The sequence below is a fragment of the Oryctolagus cuniculus genome, chromosome 1, assembly GCF_051225735.1.
Source record: "Oryctolagus cuniculus isolate XC-2025 breed Fujian yellow rabbit chromosome 1, ASM5122573v1, whole genome shotgun sequence".
Taxonomy (NCBI): Eukaryota; Metazoa; Chordata; class Mammalia; order Lagomorpha; family Leporidae; genus Oryctolagus; species Oryctolagus cuniculus.
In genome coordinates this window covers 8,145,664-8,170,896 of record NC_142867.1, presented here as the reverse complement: position 1 = coordinate 8,170,896, position 25,233 = coordinate 8,145,664, and the positions used below count along the sequence as shown (strand labels likewise).

Below are 25,233 nucleotides of genomic sequence, written 5' to 3'. Positions count from 1 at the left end.
TTCATCTATTGGACATTTACATTGGTTCCACATCTTAGCTATAATGAATAGTGTTACAATAAATATGGGACTGCAGATATCTCTTTGACATAGTGATTACATTTCCTTTGCAAATATCCAATACTGGGATAGCGAGATCACATGAATAATGCTGCTTTTTATAAATCATCTTGGTTGTTAATAAGTTGTGGATGAAGTTGGAATTAGTTTTAAACTACTCCCCCATGTAAACAGTTGGTTGGTGGAATAACTTAAACTCATAAATGATTTTGAGAAAATTGATATATTAGTGTCCACAAATGTAAAACGCACCCATTTGCACATTACATATTTCACTGGTTTTATAGATACATAGGAACAAGCTTTATTTTTTTCTCTTTATTTAGCTCTTCTTCAGATCAATTCTTGGCATGCCTTAAAATTGTGTTATTTTCAGGAAAGTATCTTCATTCTTTACTCTCCTAGAATATTTTGTGCTGGGAAAAAGAAATGCAACAAAAACAAAGTCAAGAAACAAAGAATATGTAGAATAACTGTGCATGTCTCACAAATATACCAACAGACCAACTTCCTGTAGACATAGTGGCTCTGCAAGGAAGCTTGTTCCATACTTAGTCCCATAATTCTACCTAACTGCAGCAATAAACAGGTTTATGCCCATTATGCAAACTCAGTTTATTTCCCACATTTATTAAGCACTCATTGGGCTGATGGATGATAAAACCGGCATGATAAGAGTGAAGCATTACAATTTTAGTAGATTTATGAGAAAACCTTAAGACTGTGTCATCCTTGTAAGGGTAGAGAGCGTGAACCATTCATAATGAGACTACTTTTGGCCTTTTCATCACTGTCCCTACTGGTCTAGAACGGTCTCTGTGACCTAGAGAACCTCTCAAAGAATCTGACGTTTCTATGGATGGGGCAAGGTTGCCACTGAACTCAAGGACATGGAGACAAAGAGCCCTGGTCTGAGCCCACGTGGACAAAACCCTAAAGGGTCATTCCTTTCCTCATGACGGTGATATTGACACAGCTACAACCCACTCTGTTGACAGCTACAGGATTTACTCACTCCTTTTCCACATCCTGAATGGTGTTAGGAAGAGGCTGATTCCTGGTTTCCGGAAGGCAGAAGACAATCAGGCCACAAAGGATGGGGAAGACTCCATACATGATCCAGGGCAGGTGGGGAGAATACACCACTACGGCCATAAAGAGGGGAGCCAGCACTGTTCCAATTCTTGAGAACAAATTATTGATTCCTGAAAATGTTGACCTTTGTGTGCAAATAACAATACAGAGAAAATTTTGTAGATATACACATGCAACATCTTATTTATCATCTTGCTTTCAGTTTGGGGTATACTGAAACAGTTATTAAACACAGCAAACCCTTAATAGTGTGATTTACTGCTTTTTGTCCCTGTTTGATTTTACAATGTTGGCAATTGCTTGAAACCTCAATTTCATCATTATTGAATAGCGATCAACGTAGCATGATTGTGTAGAGTGGTTCTTAAGGTAAATGAAATGGTGCATTTTTGGACATGGTCCATTTTCAGGTATAAAGTTAGCTTTAATAATTGTGATTATTGGTTGTTGCCTTCATTTGCATCACCATTTATTCCTCTGACATCTAAACAGTTTCAATTTTATTACTAAAATAATTGTCAAGTGTTCCAGAAAAGTTCTGCTTGGAAAGCAAACATATGGCCTCTTGGTTCTTGTACCTGCATATAGTAGGGATGAGTTCTACAGACTGGACTGAGAAAATAGCAAGGGCAGCAGAAACAGCACCGATTCCCAAAGTGGCTAAAATCACACATAGAGTCTGCATTTCTGGAGAAAGGAAGACCAGCGAGAGTTAGAAAACCTTGGATGGAGAAATCCTACAAATAACTGTGGAACAATACTGCTGGAAGGTTGGTGGGGGGTTCTGGTATATGATCTAATGCATACAAAGCGCACATCCCAGATGTTATGGAATGGTTCATACATGGATGAATGTAGACTGCAGAATGTCATGGCTTAAACAAGAGTGAAAATTTTTCAATCAATAGCTTAAAGTCTTTCTGCAAATTTGAGTAATTGTTACTTTTCCAGTGTTCCTGTGCACTTTGTAAGACATATATGTATTTACAGAGAATAAATGCATGTATGCTTATTATAGGCCATTTATTATTATGTGTTATATATAACATTGGTAATTTCATATGTACTTACTGTATATACATATATCACATGTAATTGGAAATAATCAAGTATTGAACAGTTTACACTTAAGAGTGTGGGCAACCATTTTTGATGTAGGAAGGGATTCTACCAAGCAGTAACAAACAGATTGTGCTTATTTAGAGTGGATAGTGTGAAGAGACACAAGATCTAGAATAATATTTCAGGAAAGAGTAGGACTCATATTCCCAAGATGCAATGTCATCCTGGGAAACATTAACACTAAAATTTTCAAAAAGGAACTATTAAAACTTATAAAATTCAATGAAAATTATCAAATAGGACCTTAAACATTGGAGAAGTCTCTTGAATAACTGCAGTTATTTTACTGTAGTCAAAGAGTTTCTCTTAAAATTCTTTTGCATTTAGGTTGACTCAGATGGCAGACTTTTTTTAAAAAAGTGAATATGAAAAGATGAGTGAGATGCCAAGGCAGGAAGGCCTTAACACTGGAAAGAGTCCCAGACATACGTGATGAGAGCACTGTGTGCGTGTTTGGGTATTCAACGGCAAGGCCTATCACTTCCATTTGTATTAAAGCATGATTAGCTGGTGCCGCAGCTCACTAGGCTAATCCTCTGCCTGTGGCGCCAGCACACCAGGTTCTAGTCCTGGTTGGGGCTCCGGATTCTGTCCCAGTTGCCCCTCTTCCAGGCCAGCTCTCTGCTGTGGCCCGGGAGTGCAGTGGAAGATGGCCCAAGTGGTTGGGCCTTGCACCCCATGGGAGACCAGGAGAAGCACCTGGCTCCTGCCTTTGGATCAGTGCAGTGCGCCAGCCGCGGCGGCCATTGAAGGGTGAACCAATGGCAAAAGGAAGACCTTTCTCTCTGTCTTTCTCTCTCTCACTGTCCACTCTGCCTGTCAAAAAAAAAGCATGATTAGCCAACAGTCTGTGCTATAACTGGTAGAGAGGTGTTCTGTGTAGTCGGTACTGGTGTCCAGGTTCATCCTGCTTGTCATAAAGACACCTGTGTATCTGAGTCACCTCTTGCAGACACATTGGAGCCTAAGACATGCCAACAACTAGTTACCAGGATAAGTTTCAAACCATCTTAATAACTTCAGGCAAACCTTCAGTTCTCAAAGCCAATGGCATTCTTTGGCATACTAAACTAAAGACCCATATAAACCCACATAATTCCTGAGGACTGAGGGAAGCTAATTCCTTCCCCCAAACTCCTGCATCTCTCACCTTTGAACAAAAAGGTGTTGACCAGAATGCAAAGTCCTGCCAGTAAGGAAAACAACGACTGACTGATCCGACGATCCATGTATTTCATTATCAAAAGGATAATACATCTTGATATGAATGTGACAGCTCCAAAGAGGATCTGGAACATGAAGATACTGCTCCCCAGTTCCTGTAGGTTGAGTATCAAGCCGTAAAAGGGCACAGTGCCTCCAAGCCTGAAGTGAATAAAGGAATAAAGACAAATTTAATAGGCTTAGAGTCTAAAAACTGTCATTTACAATTTTGAAGGCAAGTCCTATAATTGATGAAAATATTGTCCAGGTAGCTGAAGTCAATGTTACAGATGAAATTTTGTCCTGCTTCATAGCATATTTCTTCTTAAGGCAATGATTTAAATATTAAATTATTTTGGAGAATGCGATGTTTATTGCAGATTTTCTAAGGGCACAGGTGGGTGTACAAATGTACACATACTTCAGTAGAAGATATTAAAACCCTCATACAGAAAAAGTAATATGAAATCCGAGTTCATCACTAACTGGACATTACAAAGAATTCACCTGATGTACAGTTATATGTTGGAAACTAGGGAGTATTTATTTATTTATTTCTGCCAAGGTTTGACATTCTGTGAGATTCTCTTCTCTGCTTCCCAATATGGACCCCTTCTTCACCTTAATCCTTATGTGTGAGGCTGCAAGAACTCTTACAGGTAAGAACTTTCCATGTGTTTTCTGATTGAAGCATATAGAGACCTGACAGTTTTAAGCAATCTAAGAGCTATAAATGATGAACTATGAACCTTAAGCAACAGAATTGAGACAAGGAGTGTGGCAGCTTAGTATATTTTTAGTAATATATTTCAAGGATATATGGATTTACTCATAGATCAGTAAGGGCTCTGGAAGAGAACTGACTGGGAGTCATTTGAATTCCTGTGTGCGAAGAAGGAAGAAGAAAAAAGGGTTAGGGTGGGCCAACTAATGTACATAACACCCTGCCAAATTCACAGGGCCTAGAGAGATAGGTATTTGCAGCAGTCAGAGGAAAATACATTTCCTATATCACAGGAAATGCAGAGAGAGGCTAAAAGGCATTTTGAGGCCTCCAAAGAATCTATATAAAAGTGTCCAGGGTAGGAATCTGCTTTGATCACCTACTATACCTGAGATCCTTTATTTAACACCAGTCAGTTATTTGTTTCCCATTAGCTCTTCCCTTTTACCTGAATGAGTATGTAGAATGTAGAAACCTGGACCACAGACCAGAGGTGTGGAAAGAAATCCCAACATGATGACATAGAGCAGTGTCTTATACAACATCTTTGTCCACTTGAATGAATTGTATTATATAGAACACTACAAAAGTAACTGTAGAAAATATGTATTTTAAAATGTTTGTATTTGTCAAAATAGAATATATTTTGGGTTATTAAATTGAAGGACAATAACCCAGAGTCAAGTATAGAGTAATAGATCTAAAAAAATGAACAACAACCAGATTGTTCTTAGATATTTGGAAATAAATCACAACATTTATATAAAACTTTAAATCAAAACCACAATGAGTTTTCACCTCACCCCGGTGTTAATGGCTCACATACAGAAATCCACTAACAACAGATGCTGGCAAGGATGTTAGGAAAAAGGGACACTAACCCACTGTTGGTGGGAATGCAAACTGGTAAAGCCACTATGGAAGTCAGTTTGGAGATTCTTCAGAAACCTGAATATAATCCTGCCTTATAACCCAGCCATCCCACTACTTGTAATTTACCCAAAGGAAATTAAATTGGGAAAGAAAAGAGTTGTGTGCACCTCAATGTTTATTGCAGCTCAATTCACAATAGTTAAGACATGGAATCAACCTAAATGCCCATCAACAGAAGACTGTATAAAGAAAAAATGAGGAAGATTATATAGAGAGGAGTTCCAAGATGGCAGGAGAGGGAGGGAGCACACTGATAGTCCGGGAAAGACAGTTTAATAAAAGTGGAGATACCGCAGGTTCAGGGAAAAAACTGTATAGGAATCTCTGCCAGAACTAGTGGGACATGGTGGACCTACGTGGAGGGAACGGGCACCCATGGCTCGGGACCCCAGCTGCCAAATCTACGCACCAGTGCTGGAAAGGGAGGTGAGGTGAAACCTCAATAGCCTGAGGCACTGGTGGGAAAGAAGCAAGAAGAGCCTAGAGGGAACAAGGCTTGAAGCCCTGTGGGAGAAAGTTCACCAGGCTAACTAGAGGAGAGAGAAAAATAAAAAATAAAAAAATAAATAAAAGGGACGGGTACGGAAACCATTCTCTCTCCACTCACCTTACAAAGGCGAGCAAGACAAAGAGCAGGCACGATTTTGGACATATGTAAAGCTGCACCACCTCAGGGCTGCTCCGCTATCAGCCAAGCAGGAAAACCTGGCTCTAGTGGGGAGAAATAACAGGATGTTGGGACCCAGTGAATGTGTGGAGGTTGTGACTGAGACTATGAAAAAAGAAGGACTGAGGGTGTGTGAGAGAACTCACGGAGTACCTGAGACATGAGTGCTCTCGGGAGATGCTACAAAATTGGTAACTTTGGAAACCTGGTGGGAGATTGCAGGGGAATTTGAGCTTCCACTGAGGTCTGCACAGATCCTTTGTGTGGTCCTTGGGACAGAGCAGATGAATATTATACCCGAATGGGTCAGAGCTCAGACACTACTGCCTTCAACTCCACTCAGCTATGCGGAATTACTTCCCTTCTGAATAAAGAAAAAAAAATAGAGAGTGAGAGAGAGATAAAGAGAGAGAGAAGATTTACCATGCCTAATCTGGGTGTGTCACCTTTGTCACACCCTTAACCCTGAAGAACCAAACAGAGCTCGCTGGCCACACCCATCACAAGCCTCTAAGGATCCATCAAAAGCAGACAGTTCACTTAATATAGAGTCATAGTATAATGAGACAAAACACCACAGTGAGGGAAAAAAAAGGAGAAGAAACCAAATATCTCAACAATGCTAAGCAAGAAATGCAGAAACCAAGGAAACAAGAACAAGGAAGACATTATGACACCCCAAAATGAACAAGACACCCAAGCCAAGATTATGAAGATGATGAGATAGAAAAAAAGGCAAGATACAGATTTCAAAAAAATTATGATAAGAACATCTAGAAGTTCTCAAAAAACAAATTCTTGAACTACAGAAATACTTAATGGACAGGATAGAAAATATCTCTCATGAAAATGAAATCTTAAGGAGAAATCAAATGAAATGAAGAATCTAGTAGAACATGAAACTGTGATATCGAAGAGAAATAAAAAAGAAATGAAGAATTAAATAGATCAAATGACAAACACATTAGAGAGCCTTAAAAACAGAATCAGTGAAGCGGAAGACAGAATATTGGATGTAGAAGACAGAGAACAGGAAAGTAGTCAGTCAAACCAAAGAAAAGAAGAGGTAATCAGAAACCTAAAAAATATTGTTGGTAATCTATAGGATACTATCAAAAAAACCAACATTCAGGTTCTAGGAGTTCCTGAAGGCACGGAGAGAAAGGATTAGAAGGCCTTTTTAGTGAGATACTAGCAGAGAACTCACTCTCTGGGTTTGGAGAAGCACAGAGACATCCTAGTACAGGAAGCTCATAGACCCCTAGTAAACATGACCAAAAGAGATCCTCACCATGACACGTTGTAATTAAACTCACCACAGTGAAACATAAAGAAAAGATCCTAAAATGTGTGAGAGAAACGTCAGATTACTCTCAGAGGATCTCCAATCAGACTCACAGCTGACTTCTCATCAGAAACTCTACAAGCTAGGAGGGAATGGTGAGATATAGCCCAGGTACTAAGAGAGAACAACTGCCAGCCCAGAATATTATATCCTGTAAAGCTATCATTTGTGAATGAAAGTGAAATAAAGACTTTTCATAGCAAACAGAAATTGAAAGAATTTGTTGGCACTTGTCCAGCCCTGCAAAAGATGCTTAAAGATGTGTTACACACAGAAACACAGAAACACGGTCATCAATATGAAAGAAGGTAAAGGAAGGAAAGCTCACAGCAAAAGATCACAGGGAATTCAAAGCATATATTAGAACTTATCTTTGGCAAATGGCAGGGCAAAGTTACCACTTATCATTAGTCACATTGAACGTGAATGGCCTGAACTGTCCAGTTAAAAGACACCGATTGGCTGATTGGGTTAAGGAACAAAACCGATCTATTTGCTGCTTACAAGAAACACATCTTTCCAACATAGATCCATACAGACTGAAAGTGAAAGGCTGGAAAAAGATATACCATGCCAACAGAAATGAAAAAAGAGCGGGCGTAGCCATCTTAATATCGGACAACATAAACTTTACCACAAAAACTGTTAAGAGAGACAAAGAGGGACACTATATCATGATTAAGGGATCAATTCAACAGGAAGATATAACAATTATCAATGTATATGCACCTAACTACAGGGCACTGGTTTATCTAAAAGATTTGTTAAGGGACTTAAAGGGAGACTTAGACCCCAATACAATAGTACTGGGGGACTTCAATACTCCACTCTCAGAAATAGACAGATCAACTGGACAGAAGATCAACAAGGATACAGTAGATTTAAATGACACTATAGCCCAAATGGATCTAACAGATATCTACAGAACTTTCAATTCTACAGCTAAAGATTTTACATTCTTCTCAGCAGTACATGGAACCTTCTCTAGGAATGACCACATACTAGGCCATAAAGCAAGTCTTAGCAAATTCAAAAGAATTAGAATCATACCATGCAGCTTCTCAGACCATAAAGGAATGAAGTTGGAAATTAGCAACTCAGGAATCCCTAGAGCATACGCAAACACAAGGAGATTGAACAACATGCTCCTGAATGAACAATGGGTCAGAGAAGAAATTAAAAGAGAAATCAACAATTTTCTGGAAGTAAATGAGGATAACAACACAACATACCAAAACTTATGGGACGCAGCAAAAGCAGTGCTAAGAGGAAAGTTTATATCAATAGGTGCCTACATCAAGAAATTGGAAAGGCACCAAATAGATGAGCTTTCAATTCACCTCAAGGATCTAGAAAACCTACAGCAAACCAGACCCAAATCTAGTAGCAGAGGAGAAATAAATAAAATCAGAGAAGAAATCAACAGGATTGAATCCAAAAAAACATTACAAAAAATCAGCCAAGCGAGAAGCTGGTTTTTTGAAAAAAAAAAAAAAAAAAGAAACAAACAAAATTGACACCCCATTGGCCCAACTAACTAAGAAAAGAAGAGAAAAGACCCAAATCAATAAAATCAGAGATGAAAAAGTAAACGTAACAACAGACACCACAGAAATAAAAAGAATCATCAGAAATTACTACAAGGACTTGTATGCCAGCAAACAGGGAAACCTATCAGAAATGGATACATTCCTGGAACTACCTACATTGAACCAGGAAGACATTAAAAACCTAAACAGACCCATAACTGAGACAGACATTGAAACAATAATAAAGGCCCTCCCAACAAAGAAAAGCCCAGGACCAGATGGATTCACTGCTGAATTCTACCAGACATTTAAAGAAGAACTGACTCCAATTCTTCTCAAACTATTCAGAACAATCAAAAAAGATGGAGTCCTCCGGAATTCTTTCTATGAATCCAGCATCAACTTAATTCCTAAACCGGAAAAAGATGCAGCATTGAAAGAGAACTACAGACCAATATCCCTGATGAACATAGATGCAAAAATCCTCAATAAAATTCTGGCCAATAGAATGCAACAACACATCAGAAAGATCATCCACCCAGACCAAGTGGGATTTAACCCTGGTATGCAGGGATGGTATAATGTGCGCAAGACCATCAATGTGATACACCACATTAACAGACTGCAGAAGAAAAACCATATGATTATCTAAATAGACGCCGAGAAAGCATTTGATAAAATACAACACCCGTTCATGATGAAAACTCTAAGCAAACTGGGTTTGGAAGGAACATTCCTCAATACAATCAAAGCAATTTATGAAAAACCCACAGCCAATATCCTATTGAATGGGGAAAAGTTGGAAGCATTTCCACTGAGATCTGGTACCAGACAGGGATGCCCACTCTCACCACTGCTATTCAATATAGTTCTGGAAGTTCTAGCCAGAGCTATTAGGCAAGAAAAAGAAATTAAAGGGATACAAATTGGGAAGGAAGAACTCAAACTATCCCTCTTTGCAGATGATATGATTCTTTATTTAGGGGACCCAAAGAACTCTAGTGAGTGATTATTGGAACTCATAGAAGATTTTGGCAAAGTAGCAGGGTATAAAATCAATGCACAAAAATCAACAGCCTTTATATACACAGGCAATGCCACGGCTGAGAAAGAACTTCTAAGATCAATCCCATTCACAATAGCTACAAAAACAATCAAAAGCCTTGGAATAAACTTAACCAAGGACTTTAAGGATCTCTACGATGAAAATTACAAAACCTTAAAGGAAGAAATAGAAGAGGATACCAAGAAATGCAAAAATCTTCCATGCTCATGGATTGGAAGAATCAATATCATCAAAATGTCCATTCTCCCAAAAGCAATTTATAGATTCAATGCAATACCAATCAAGATACCAAAGACCTTCTTCTCCGATCTGGAAAAATGATGCTGAAATTCATATGGAGACACAGGAGATCTCGAATAGCTAAAGCAATCTTGTACAACAAAAACAAAGCTGGAGGCATCACAATACCAGATTTCAGGACATACTACAGGGCAGTTGTAATGAAAACAGCATGGTACTGGTACAGAAACAGATGGATTGACCAATGGAACTGAATTGAAACACCAGAAATCAATCTAATCATCTACAGCCAACTCATATTTGATCAAGGATCCAAAACCAATCCCTGGAGTAAGGACAGTCTATTCAATAAATGGTGCTGGGAAAATTGGATTTCCACGTGCAGAATCATGAAGCAAGACCCCTACCTTTCACCTTACACAAAAATTCACTCACATGGATTAAAGACTGAAATCTACGACCTGACACCATCAAATTATTAGAGAACATTGGAAAAACCCTGCAAGATATTGGCACAGGTAATGACTTCTTGGAAAACACCCCAGAAGCACCGGCAGTCAAAGCCAAAATTATCATTTGGGAATGCATCAAATTGAGAAGTTTCTGTACTGCAAAACACAGTCAGGAAAGTGAAGAGGCAACCAACAGAATGGGAAAATATATATGCAAAGTATGCAACTGATAAAGGGTTGATAACAAGAATCTAGAAAAATCAAGAATCTCCACAACATCAAAACAAACATCACACTTAAGAGATGGGCCAAGGAACTCAATAGACATTTTTCAAAAGAGGAAATCCAAATGGTCAACAGGCACATGAAAAAATGTTCAGGATCACTAGCAATCAGGGAAATGCAAATCAAAAGCACAATGAGGTTTCACCTCACCCCAGTTAGAATGGCTCACATTCAGAAATCTACCAACAGTAGATGCTGGAGAGCATGTGGGGAAAAAGGGACACTAACCCACTGTTGGTGGGAAGGTAGACTTGTAAAGCCACTATGGAAGTCAGTCTGGAGAGTCCTCAGAAACCTGAATATAACCCTACCATTCAACCCAGCCATCCCATTCCTTGGAATTTACCCAAAGGAAATGAAATTGGCAAACAAACTAGCTGTCTGCACCTTAATGTATATTGCAGCTCAATTCACAATAGCTAAGACCTGGAACCAACCCAAATGCCCATCAAGAGTAGACTGGATAAAGAAATTATGGGACATGCACTCTATAGAATACTATACAGCAGTCAAAAACAACGAAACCCGGTCATTTGCAACAAGATGGAGGAATTTGGAAAACATCATGCTGAGTGAAATAAGCCAGTCCCAAAGGGACAAATATCCTATGTTCTCTCTGATCGGCGACAACTAACTGAGCACCAAAGGGGAACCTGTTGAAGTGAAATGGACACTATGAGAAACAGTGACCTGATCAGCTCTTGTCCTGACGGTTGAAGTACAATGTAATACTGTATCCATTTTAGTATTTTTTTCATTCTAGTGCCATTGGTTGAACTCTGTAATTAACACACAATTATTCTTAGTTGTTTAAATTTTAACTGAAAAGTGATCCCTGTTAGGAATTTGGAAAGGCATGCGGATCCGGCTGAAAAGCCCATGAGAGTATTTCAGGCATGGAAAGCCAAGACACTCTGGGGGAAAGAAGATAACATAAATGGAAGATCTCCGCGAGTGGGATCCCAGTGGAAAGAACGGGTCATCAAAGAAGGAGATACCTTTCTCTGAAGGGAGGAGAGAACTTCCACTTTGACCATGGCCTTGTCTAAATATGATCAGAGTCAGTGAACTCAGGGGGATTCCATAGCCTTGGCAGCTCATGACAAGGGCCTAGGGTGATTACTGAGGCCATAAACAAGAGTGTCAATTTGTTAAGTCAACAATAGGAGTCACTGTGCACTTACTCCTCATGTAGGATCTTTGGCCTTAGTGTGCTGCACATTGAGATTTAATGCTATAACTAGTACTCAAAGAGTATTTTTCACTTTATGTTTCTGTGTGTGAGCAAATTGTTGAAATCTTTACTTAATGTATGCTAAACTGATCTTCTGTATATAAAGAGAATCGAAAATGAATCTTGATGTGAATGGAAGGGGAGAGGGAGTGTGAAAGGGGAGGGTTGCGGGTGGGAGGAATGTTATGGGGGGGAAGCCATTGTAATCCATAAGCTGTACTTTGGAAATTTATATTCATTAAATAAAAGTTAAAAAATAAAAAAAGAAACTCTATATGCTAGGAGAGAATGGAGAGACATAGTCCAAATCCTAAAAGAATAAAAATCTGTCAGTGCAGAATACTGTACACAGCAAAGCTCTGATTTATAAATGAAGGAGAAATAAAGGTCTTCCAAAACAAACAGAAATTGAAAGAATTTTCACAACTTGTACAGACTTACAAATGATAATTAAGGATGTGCTGCACACAGAAATAGTGAACAATATTCATCATTATGAAAGATTGTGAATACAGAAAAAGGTGCTATTAAAAAATAAAGGAAATCTAAAGCCAAGGATATGAATAGCTCAGAAAAAATGGCAGGACCATTCATTAATTGTGAATGATAAACTTTTAATGTAAATGGCTTAATTCTACAATTAAATACATTCTTGCTTGAAGATTTCAAAAAATAAGACCACCCTACTAGCTGCTTAAATGGAATACAGCTCCCAAACAAAAATACACTCAGATGAAAGTGAATAGATAGAAAAAGATATTACATGCTAACAAAAAGTAAACACAGCAGGAGTGTCATCTTAATATCACACGACATAGACTTTAACAGAAAATATGTTAAAAGAGACAAAGAAAGGCATTAATTAATGATTCAACAGGGTGTTGTGACTGTAATAAATATATATGCACCCAATACCAGGGTTCCTGGCCATTTAAAACAAATAAACATATATTAATGGCTCTACAGGGAGACATATTCTTGAATAAAATAATAGGAGACTTCAACACTATACTTTATTTTTTATATTTTTCTTTTCTTTTTTTATTTAGTAAATATAAATTTCCAAAGTACAGTTTATGGATTACAATGGCTTCCCCCACCAAAATTTCCCTCCCACTTGCACCCCTCCCATCTCCTGCTCCCTCTCCGATTCTGTTCACATCAAGATTCATTTTTAATTATCTTTATATACAGAAGATCGATTCAGTATATATTAAGTAAAGATTTCATCAGTTTGCACCCACAAAGAAACACAAAGTGTAAAATTCTGTTTCAGTACTAGTTATAGCATTACTTCATATTGGACAACACATTAAAGACATATCCCACATGAGAAGGAAGTACACAGTGACTCCTGTTGTTGACTTAACAATTTGACACTCTTGTTTATGGTGTCAGTAATCTCCCTCGGCTCTAGTCATGAGTTACCAAGGCTGTGGAAACTGTTTGAGTTCGCTGACTTCAATCTTATTTAGACAGGGTCATAGTCAAAGTGGAAGTTCTCTCCTCCCTTCAGAGAAAGCTACCTCCTTCTTTGATGGCCCCGTTCTTTCCACTGGGATCTCACTCACAGAGATCTTTCATTTAGGTCTTCTTTTTTTTTTCCAGAGTGTTTTTGCTTTCCATGCCTAAAATACTCTCATGGGCTCTTCAGCTAGATCCACATGCCTTAAGGGTGTTTCTGAGGCTAGAGTTCAGTTTAGGACATCTGCCATTCTATGAGTCTGCTGTGTATCCTGCTTCCCATGTTGGATCATTCTCTCCCTTTTTGATTCTATCAGTTAGTATTAGCAGACACTAGTCTTGTTTGTGTGATCCCTTGGACTCTTAGACCTATCAACACTACACTTGAGCCCATGCACCAAAAACAGGACCAAAATCAACAAAAAAACAACATAGATAATCTTCAATATGAAACAAACGGACCTAGTTGATATTTATGGCACATTTCATACCACAACAGAATACACATCCTTTTCATCAGTGCATGTATCTTTCTCTTGTATAGATCAAATGCTAAACCATAAAACAAATTTTGGCAAATTTACAAAAAAATTGAAATCATACCAAGCATCTTTTCTGACCACAGTTTTATGATGCTGGAAAGAAACTCTAGAAATTATGCAAACACATAGAAATAGAGACTGAAAACATGCTCTCATTGAACTGAGGATTACAGAAGAAATCAAAAACTTGCTGGCGCCACGGCTTACTTGGCTAATCCTCTGCCTGTGGCACCAGCACCCCAGGTTCTAGTCCTGGATTCTGTCCCGGTTGCTCCTCTTCCAGTCCAGCTCTCTGCTGTGGCCCAAGAGGGCAGTGAAGGATGGCCCAGGTCTTTGGACCCTGCACCCACATGGGAGACCAGGAGAAGCACCTGGCTCCTGGCTTCAGATCAGCATGGTGTGTTGGCTGCAGCGCACTGGCTGCAGCGGCCACTGGGGGGTGAAGCAATGGAAAAGCAAGACCTTTCTCTCTCTCTCTCTGTCTCTCTCACTCTTACTGTCCAACTCTGCCTGTCAAAAAAAAAAAAGAAATCAAAAACTTGTTAGAAAGTAATTGAAAATGAATCTTAATGGAGAATGAGTCTGTGAAGGGGAGAGGGAGGAGGAGGAGGAGGTGGTATGGGAGTGTGAGTGGGAGGGTGGTTTTGGTGGGAAGAATAACTATTTTCCTAAAGTTGTATACATGAAATTTTTATACTTAAAATAATTTTTAAAAGTTGATAGAAATGAATGGAGATTACAATACAAGAATTTAAAGAAGAATAAATTCTTTTTAAACTTTTATTTAATGAATATAAATTTCCAAAATACAGCTTATGGATTACAATGGCTTTTTCTTCCCCATAACTTCCATCCCACCCACAACCCTCTATCTCCCATTCCTTCTCCCCTTCCATTCACATCAAGATTCCTGAGTTGCTAATTTCCAACTTCATTGCACTGTGATCTGAGAAGGTGCATGGTATGATTCTAATTCTTTTGAGTTTGCTGAGACTTGCTTTATGGCCTAGTATGTGGTCAATCCTAGAGAAGGTTCCATGCACTGCTGAGAAGAATTTAAATGCTTTCTGTGTAGGATTGAAAGTTCTGTAGGTATCTGTTAGATCCATTTGGGCAATAGTGTCAATTAAATCTGCTGTTTCCTTGTTGATCTTCTGTCTAATTGATCTATTTCTGAGAGTGGAGTATTGGTGTCCCCCAGTACTATTGTATTGGAATCTAAGTCTCCCTTTAAGTCCCTTAACATATCTTTTAAATAATCTGGTGCCCTGTAATTATGTGCATACACATTTATAATAGTTACATCTTCCTGTTGAATTGATCCCTTAATCATTATATAGTGCCTCTCTTTGTCTCTCTTAACAGTTTTTGTGTTAAAGTTTATTTTGTCTGATATTGAGATGGCTACACCCACTCTTTTTTCATTTCTGTTGGCATGGTATATCTTTTTCCAACCTTTCACTTTCAGTCTGCATGCATCTTTGTTGGAAAGATGTATTTCTTGTAAGCAGCACATAGATGAGTTTTGTTCCTTAACCCAATCAGCCAATCGGTGTCTTTTACTGGAGTGTTGAGTCCATTAACATTCAACGTGACTATTGATAAGTAGTAACTTTGCCCTGCCATTTTCCCAAAGATATTTTCTAGTATATACTTTGAGCTTCCTGTGGTTTTTTACTGTGAGGTTTTCTTCCTTTACCTTCTTTCATATTGATGGCTGTGTTTCTGTGTTTCTGTGTGTAACACATCTTTAAGCATTTTTTGTAGGGCTGGACAAGTGGCAACAAATTCTTTCAATTTCTGATTGTTATGAAAGGTCTTTATTTCACCTTCATTCACAAATGAGAGCTTTACAGGATATAATATTCTGGGCTGGAAGTTTTTTTATATGGACATGGAGTATATCTTGCCATTCCCTCCTAGCCTGTAGGGTTTCAGATGAGAATTCAGCTGTGAGTCTAATTGGAGATCCTCTGAGAGTAATCTGATGTTTCTCTCGCACATTTTAGGATCTTTTCTTTATGTTTCACTGTGGTGAGTTTAATTACAACGTGTCATGGTGAGGATCTCTTTTGGTCGTGTTTATTAGGGGTTCTGTGAGCTTCCTGTACTAGGATGTCTCTGTGCTTCTCCAAATCCAGTGAGTTTTCTGCTAGTATCTCACTAAAAAAGGCCTTCTAATCCTTTCTCTCTCTCCACGCCTTCAGGAACTCCTAGAACCTGAATGTTGGGTTTTTTTGATAGTATCCTATAGATTACCAACAATAGTTTTTAGATTTCTGATTACCTCTTCTTTTCTTTGGTTTGACTACTTTCCTGTTCTCTGTCTTCTACGTCCGATATTCTGTCTTCTGCTTCACTGATTTTGTTTTTAAGGCTCTCTAATGTGTTTGTCATTTGATCTATTGAATTCTTCATTTCCTCATGATTTCTCTTCACTAACACAGTTTCATGTTCTACTAGTTGCTTCATTTCATTTGATTCCTCCTTAAGATTTCATTTTCACGAGAGATATATATTATCCTGTCCAGTAAGAATTTCTGTAGTTCAAGAATTTGTTTTTGAGAACTTCTTAATGTTCTTATCAATTTTTTGAGATCAATTTCTTGCATTTTTTTCTATCTCATCATCTTCATAATCTTGGCTTGGATGTCTTGTTCATTCGGGGGCATCATAGTGTCTTCCTTGCTCTTTTATCCTTGGTTTCTGCGTTTCTTGCTTGGCATTGTGGAGATATTCTTTGGTTTCTTCACTGTGGTGTTTCTTCTCATTATACTATGACTCTATATTAAGTGAACTGTCTGCTTTTGATGTATCCTTAGAGGCATGTGATGGGTGTGGCCAGAAAGCTCTGTTTGGTTCTTCAGGGTTAAGGGTGTGCCAAAGGTGAATTACCCATGTTGTTTTTTTTAAAACTTTTATTTAGTAAATATAATTTCCAAAGTACAGTTTATGGATTACAATGGCTTCCCCTCCCATAACTTCCCTCCCACCTACAACCCTCCCATCTCCTGTCCCTCTCCCATTCCATTCACATCAATATTCATTTTCAATTATCTTTATATACAGAAGATCAATTTAGTATATATTAAGCAAATATTTCATCAGTTTGCACCCACACATAACATAAAGTGCAAAATACTGTTTGAGTACTAGTTATAGCATTACTTCACATTGGACAACACATTAAGGACAGAGATCCCACATGAGGAGTAAATATACAGTGACTCCTGTTGTTGACTTAACAATTTGACACTCTTGTTTATGGCCTCAGAATTCTCCCTAGGCTCTAGTCATGAGTTGCTAAGGCTATGGAAGCATTTTGAGTTCGCTGACTTCAATCTTATTTAGACAGGGTCATAGTCAAAGTGGAAGTTCTCTCCTCCCTTCAGAGAAAGCTACCTCCTTCTTTGATGGCCCTATTCTTTCTACTGCGATATCACTCACAGAGATCTTTCATTTAGGTCCTCTTTTTTTTTTTTTTGGCCAGAGTGTCTTTGCTTTCCATGCCTAAAATACTCTCATGGGCTCTTCAGCTAGATCCACATGCCTTAAGGGCTGATTCTGAGGCCAGAGTGCTGTTTAGGACATCTGCCATTCTAGACCCTCCCATTTTGTTCTCTCTCTCACTCTTGCGCTCTCTCTCTCTCTTTTTTTTTTAACTCAGAAGGGAAGTAATTCCACACAGCTTGTGGGAGCAAACTGTTGAAATCTTTACTTAATGTATGCTAAACTGATCTTCTGTATATTAAGAGAATCGAAAATGAATCTTGATGTGAATGGAAGGGGAGAGGGTTTGGGAAAGGGGAAGGTTGCGGGTGGGAGGGACGGTATGGGGGGAAGCCATTGTAATCCATAAGTCGTACTTTGGAAATTTATATTCATTAAATAAAAGTTAAAAAAATTCCACACAGCTGAGCAGAATTGAGGGTAGTCAATGTATAAATCTGGCCCCTGTGGGTATAATATTTGTTTGCTCTGCCCCAAGGACCACACAATGTGTCTATGCAGTCCTCCTTGTGATCTCAAATTTTCCTGTTCTTCCACCAGGTTGCCAAGGTTACCGAGTGTCTGTACTCCATGAGTTCTCTCTCATACCCTCAGATTTTCAGTCTCAGTTCATTAGTTCCACACCTTCAGTAGGTCCTAACCTCCTGTTATTTCTCCCCACCAGAGTCAGGTTTTTCTGCTTGGTTGATGGCGTGTGCCACTTTATGTATGTCCAAAATGGTGCCTGCTCTTTGTCTTGCTTGCCTTTGTAAGGTGAGTGGAGAGAGAGAGTCTCATTTCCGTGTTGGTCCCTTTATTATTTATTTATTTATTTCTCTCTTCTACTTAGCCTGGTGAACTTTCCCCAGTGGGGCTTCAGGCCTCGTTCCCTCTGTGCTCTTTCTGCCATTTCCCTGTCAATGTCTCAGGCTACTGACCTCACCTCCACTTCCAGCGCTGGTGCATAGACTCCGTGGTTGGGCTCCTGAGCTGTGGGTGTCCTTGCTCTCCCCGTGGGTCCTCCGTGTCACATTAACTAGATCCGGAATAGTTTTCTCTGCAATTTTTCCTGAGCCTTTTCCTGAAACTACAGTAACTCCACTTTTATTAAACTATCTTTTCCCGTACTATCAGTGCACATCCTCACTATTACGCCATCTTGGCTCTGCCCAAGAAGAATAAATTCTAATTTTTCTCTAACTACAAATGTTAATCCAAAGCCAAATAAAGGTACAACCTAGAAAGAGAATTACAGCCCAATATCTCTGATGAAATTAGATGCAAAAATCCTAAAAAATATTAGCTAATCAAATCCAATATAATATCAGAAAAATCTTTAACCCAGAACAAATGGGATTTATCCATAGTATGCAGAGATGGTTCAATATGTGCAAATCAATAAATGTGATACATCACATTAATAAATTTCAGAGTAAAAGCTATATGATTATCTCATTAGATGCAGAGAAAACATTTGATAAAATGTAACAATTTTTCATGATACAAACATTAAGCAAATTGTGTATAGATATACCAGTCTTCAGCACAATCAAGCCAAAATATGACAAATCCACAGTCATCTTTTTAATAGGATAAACATGGAAGCATTTCCACTAAGAGCCAGAACCAGACAGGGATGCCCACTTTCTTTTTTATAAATTTTTATTTATTAAATATAAATTTCCAAAGTACAACTTTCGGATTATAGCAGCTTTCCCCCCATATCCTTCCTCCCACCCACAATCATCCCATATCCCATTTCCTCTCCCATCCCATTCACATCAAGATTCATTTTTAATTATCTTTATATACAGAAGATCAATTTAGCATATATAAGTAAAGCTTTCAACAGTTTTCACCCACACAGAAACACAAAGTGAAAAATACTGTTTGAGTACTAGTTATAGCATTAAATCATGATGTACAGCACATTAAGGACAGAGATCCTATATGAGGAGTAAGTGCACAGTGACTCCTGTTGTTGCCTTAACAATTTGACACCCTTGTTTATGGCCTCAGTAATCACCCTAGGCTCTTGTCATGAGTTGCCAAGGCTATGGAGGCCTTTTGAGTTCGCCAACTTGGATCATATTTAGACAAGGTCATAGTCAAAGTGGAAGTTCTCTCCTCCCTTCAGAGAAAGGTACCTCCTTCTTTGATGACCTGTTCTTTCCACTGGGATCTCACTCACAGAGATCTTTCATTTAGGTCATTTCATTTTTTTTTTTTGCCAGAGTGTCTTGGCTTTCCATGCCTGAAATAGTCTCATGAGCTTTTCAGCTGGATCCGAATGCCTTAAGGGCTGATTCTGAGGCCAGAGTTCTATTTAGGACATCTGACATTCTATGGGTCTGCTGTGTATCCTACTTCCCATGTTGGATCATTCTCTCCCTTTTTGATTCTATCAGTTAGTATTTGCAGACACTAGTTTTGTTTATGTGATCCCTTTGCACTTAGTCCTATCATTATGATCAATTATGAACTGAAACTGATCACTTTGACTAGTGAGATGACATTGGTACATGCCACCTTGATGGGATTGAATTGGGATGCCCACTTTCACCACTACTATTCAATACAGTTCTGGATGTTTTAGTCAGTTCCATTAGGCAAAAAAGAAACCAATATGAAACAAATTGATAGGAGGAAGTAAATATCCCTGTTTACACTATGACATGATTCTAAATATATGGATAGCAAACTCTCCACTCTGAGGCTACTGGGACTTGTAAGAGTTTGGTTAAATTTCAAGATATATAATCAGTACACAAAAATCAATAGCCTTTTTCAACAGAAAAGATTTCTTGGTTGAGCAAGCACTTGTAAGATCAGTACTATTCACAACAGCTACAAAAATATATAAATACCTTGAAATAAATTTAACAAAGAAGGTAAAGTATCTTTATGATGTAAATTTAAAAAAATAAAGAAAGAAATAAAAGACCATACAAAAAAACACAAAGCATCTTCCAGGTTCATGGTTTGGAAAAAAATAATATCAACAAAATGCTTGTACAACCCAAGGCAATTTACACATTTATGGTGATCCCAATAAAAATACAAAAGACAGGGATAGCACTGTGGTGGATTATGCTAAGCCTCTGCAAATGGTGCCAGTATTCCATATGATACCCTATTTGTGTTTGACTGCTCTTCCTCTAATATAGCTCCTGCTAATGGTGTGAAAGGGCAGAGGAGGATGGCCATAGTGCTTAGACCATCCACCCTCATGGGAGACCAAGAGGAAGCTCCTGGCTCCTGGCTCCTGGCTTCAGATCAGTCCAGCTCTAGCTGTTGTGGTTCTTTTTTGGGAGTTAACCAGCGGATGGAAGACCTCTGTGTCTCCCTGTCTCATTCTGTGTCTCTCTATCTCAGATAAGTAAATAAATCCTTTAAAAAGGACATTCAGGGTCCAGTGCCATGCCTCACTTGTTTAATCCTCTGACTGCAGTGCCGTCATCCCATATGGGCACTGGGTTCTAGTCCCAGTTGCTCCTCTTCCAGTCCAGCTCTCTGTTGTGGCCCAGGAAGGAAGTGGATGATGGCCCAAGTTTTTGGGCCCCTGCACCTGGCTCCTGGCTTCAGATTGGTGTAGCTCCGGCTATAGCAGCCATTTTGCGGGTGAACCAGTGGAGGGAAGACCTTTCTCTGTCTCTCTCACTGTCTCAATCTATCTGTCAAATAAATTAATTAGATCCTCAGCTGTAGGAAAAAAATGCTAAAATGCTTGAATCATAAGAGATCTCAAATATCTAAAGGAAAAATAACAAAAACAAAGCCATAGGGTTTTCACTACCAGATTTCAAGGCATTGTACAGGGTAGTTATAGTCAAAACACATGGGTACTTTCACAAAGATGGACATTCTATCTATAGAACAGAACAGAAAACCCAGAAGTTAATACAGATCTCTACAATCAATTATTCATTAACAAAGGAGCTAAAATAAATCCCTAAGGAAAGGAAATCCAACAAATGGTGCTGGGAAAATTGGATCTTTGCATGCGAAAGTACAAAACCAGATGCTTTCCTTACACCTTATACAAACATCAACTTGAAATTGATCAAGGATCTAAATCTATGACCTCAAACCATCAAATTACTAGAGGTAAACATCAGGAAAACTCTGAAAGCCATTGGCATAGGCAAAGACTTCTTGGAAAGGACCCCAGAATCACAGGAAATAAAAACAGAAGTAGACAAATGGGATTACATTAAGCTAAGAAGGTTCTGCCCTGCAAAGGAAACACTCAGAAAAGTCAAGAGTAATCTGATAGAACAGGAGAAAACATCTGCAAACTACACAGCTAATAAAGGATGAATCTCCAAGATCTATGAGAGCTCAACAATAAGACAAACAATTCAGGTAAGAAATGGAAAAGAAAATAAAAAAAATTTTTCAAATGATGACATTCAAGTGGCTGAAAGATGGTCAGGATCTCTAAGCATCAAGGAAATGCAAATCCAAACCAAAATGAAGCTTCACCCCACCCCAATTAGGGTGGTTATCTTCCCCAAATCAAAAAAAATAAGAAATGTGGATGAGGGTGAGGGAAAAAGGTACCCAAATACACTGTTGGTAGTAATGTAATCTAGTACAAACATTATGGAAAGTCTGAAAACAGATCTACCATTTGAAGAGTTATCTGTACCCCTGTGAGTGTTGCAACTCAATTTACAATTAATTAGATATGGAATCAATGTAGGTGTCCATCAAGTGATGACTGCTGAAAAAAATGTGATATACTACCCTTTGGAATATTACTCAGCCACAAAAAAAAAAAAACGAATGACAACCTGTCTTTTGCTATAAAATGGATGCAATTGGAAACCATTATACTTAGTGAAATGATCAAGTCCCCAAAAGACAAACATCACATATTGTCTCTGATACGTGGCAGTTAACATAGAATGCAAGCAATGTATAGGCATGAAAAGGCATCTTGTGGTATGATTGTTGTTTTTAGCCCTTGTTTTCACTCCTGTGGAACTGTGGTCTTCCTACATTTTCCTTATTGAATATTATGATTAGTGGTGAATGAAGCCTATGGTTATTGAGTGGGTTGAAATTATGTTGTTTTTTTTTTTGCAATAATTAAGAAAAAATAGGAAGAGGAAAAGGATTGAAGGAGGGAGTTGAGGAGGGTTGTCTTCTTGAACTATACCTATAAAATATATGAAATCTGTTCTCTTTACATTAAATATAAAAAGATAAAAAGATGAAAAAATTAGTTACTCAAAACACATTCTTTATTTCCACACTGAGGCAAGACATTCAGAATATATTTTTAAATATTACATTAGGAATATATTTTTTAAAAGAACCAAAAAATTGACAACCTTGAAAAAGGACAAAGTAAGACAACATAAGGAATTCTTCATGACCATCACCCAGTGTAACTCACCTCAGGAAGCTCAGGTAGAGAATCCTCATGCGCAGTTTGGGTGCCTGGAACACCTCGACCACGGATGGTTTGGTTGAGGCTTTGTCCATCTCCTCCTGAATGGTGGACCGCACAAACTTTGACAACAAAAACAACAACAAGCGTTTATGAGATGTCAATGAGTGTAGTGGTGAGTCCTGGAAGATGAGATAGACCCAGAGTTCACTGTACTCACAACTCTTCTATCTGGAGGGGAGGGGGGTGTGAGCATTCAGTGTTCAATCTCTTGTGTGTAGAGTTCCAAAAGGTGTTTAACAGCTGTTAAAAATAGCTAAAAATTTGAGATAAAATTGTAATTTGGCAGTGGATGAATGCTAGGAGGAATTTCAGGATTATAAGAAAACATATAGGAGGGAACTTCAAAAAGTAGGTGGAAAATGGAGTTAATAAATTCATGTTAGTGCAACAGGATTGAAATTTCTGCCTAGTTTTTGTATAATGGGCATTTCCATGAACTTTTTGAAGACCATTCTATTACCCTGATTGATTGTAGCAGAAATCTGCATATTGAGCAATCTCCTTCTGAAGGCCAATAGAAAGTGATAAGCAGGTTAAAGAAAACAGAAGTCGAAATACAAAAGTGCTGTAGTTAGAGAACTGCACATAAGTGGTCTCATCCACATTGAGGCATCAATTAAATGGTAAGATTAAGATTATAGACTTTGAATATAAGCAATAAAGAAATTAGTTTTTCCTGGGCAATGGCCAAGTAGCAATTTATTTATTATGTCAGGGAAATGGAGTCATTGGATCAGAGGCCAGAAACTTTGTGTTTCGTTTGATCAACATCTTATTCTGCAAGGCATTGCTTTTGTTCATGGTTGAATGGGGGCATTTTTCAGTTATACAGCTACCAATCAGTTTCTGTGATGTTCCAATGCCTTTCTTTTTCATTTTAATAGCCAACTCACAACCCTTTCCTAGCCAATTAAGCTAGAGTGAATACTACCTTGTGTCCTCCCCCCAAAAATTCTGCATATAATCTTGTCTTTTATTTATTTATTTATTTATTTATTTATTTGACAGGCAGAGTGGATAGTTAGAGACAGAGAGAAAGGTCTTCCTTTTTCATTTGTTCACCCTCCAATGGCCACTGCGGCTGGCGCACCACGCTGATCTGAAGCCAGGAGCCAGGTATTTCTCCTGGTCTCCCATGCAGGTGCAGGGCTCAAGGACTTGGGCCATCCTCCACTGCACTCCCTGGCCACAGCAGAGAGCTGGACTGGAAGAGGGGCAACAGGGACAGAATCTGGTGCCCCAACCGGGGTTAGAACCCGGTGTGCAGATGCCGCATGTGGAGGATTAGCCTATTGAGCCATGGCGCCGGCCAATATAATCTTGTCTTAACACCTGTTGTACACAATGAATTCTTAATCTTGTATCCAATTGTACAATGGGAGTATCTTGAAGTCAGTGACTCTGAATTATGCACATACTAGTATCTATTACCCTGCTTGTGCCCTGTATGTACATAAATGATTTAATATGATTAAGTGAGAAGTACGTGGGTGAGTCACATCAGGATATGGCTTCCAAACACGAGGAAGGAAACTTTGAAAAAAAAGGAAATCATGTCACAATTTTTGCCACACAAAGAGGAGGATATAGATAGCATTACCCACCTACCACCATATCCACATTATGTAGATAAGCACATCTTATATGTAGTGCATAAGAAATTTTCAATGAATTACTGAATAAATGCATGAATGTCAAAATTATGCTTTTAATGTTATCCTCTACATGGACAACAAACTTTTCTTTTATAGGCTTTCTGATTACCCCAAAGGGAACTTAAAGATAGTGAAAGAGGGCTGGAGCTGAGGTGCAGCGGGTTGAACCCCTGTCCTTAAGTGCCAGCATCCCATATGGGTGCTGGTTCTAGTCCCAGCTGCTACTCTTCAAATCTCGCTCTCTTCTATGGCCTGGGATAGCAGTGGAAGATGGCCCAAGTCCTTGGGCCCCTGTACCCATGTGGGAGACCCAGAAGAAGCTCCAGGCTCCTGGCTTTGGATCGGCACAGCTCCAGCCATTGTGGCCATCTGGGGAGTAAACCAGCAGATGGAAGAACTATTTCTCTCTCTCTACTTCTCTCTGTAACTCTGTTTTTCAAATATATAGAAAAAAATTTAAAAAGATAGTGAAAATGTGGGAAATGAAATTACTTCCAATATTTGCCCCTACATGTCTAGGCTAAGGATATTTAGCTATTGATTCAAACTACTACGTGCACTTATGCCAAGGAATTGCAATATCTATGTTACAATTCTATGTGCACATATGCCAATGAACTGCAATATCTATGTTCAAATTCTTGGCATCAGGAAAAGTAAACTTTTT

The 25,233-nt window shown here is 38.6% G+C and overlaps 1 protein-coding gene across 1 annotated transcript in view; it reads right to left on the bottom strand.

Annotated features, from left to right (window-relative positions):
- Positions 1 to 415: 415 nt before the first annotated feature.
- LOC100345278 (steroid transmembrane transporter SLC22A24-like) overlaps positions 416 to 25,233 on the bottom strand; it is a 41,568-nt gene continuing 16,750 nt past the window's right edge. The window contains 5 exon segments of the mRNA XM_070069363.2: positions 416 to 476; positions 1,076 to 1,279; positions 1,734 to 1,842; positions 3,428 to 3,642; positions 22,855 to 22,970. Of these exon segments, the coding sequence (XP_069925464.1) occupies positions 416 to 476; positions 1,076 to 1,279; positions 1,734 to 1,842; positions 3,428 to 3,642; positions 22,855 to 22,970 (705 nt within the window).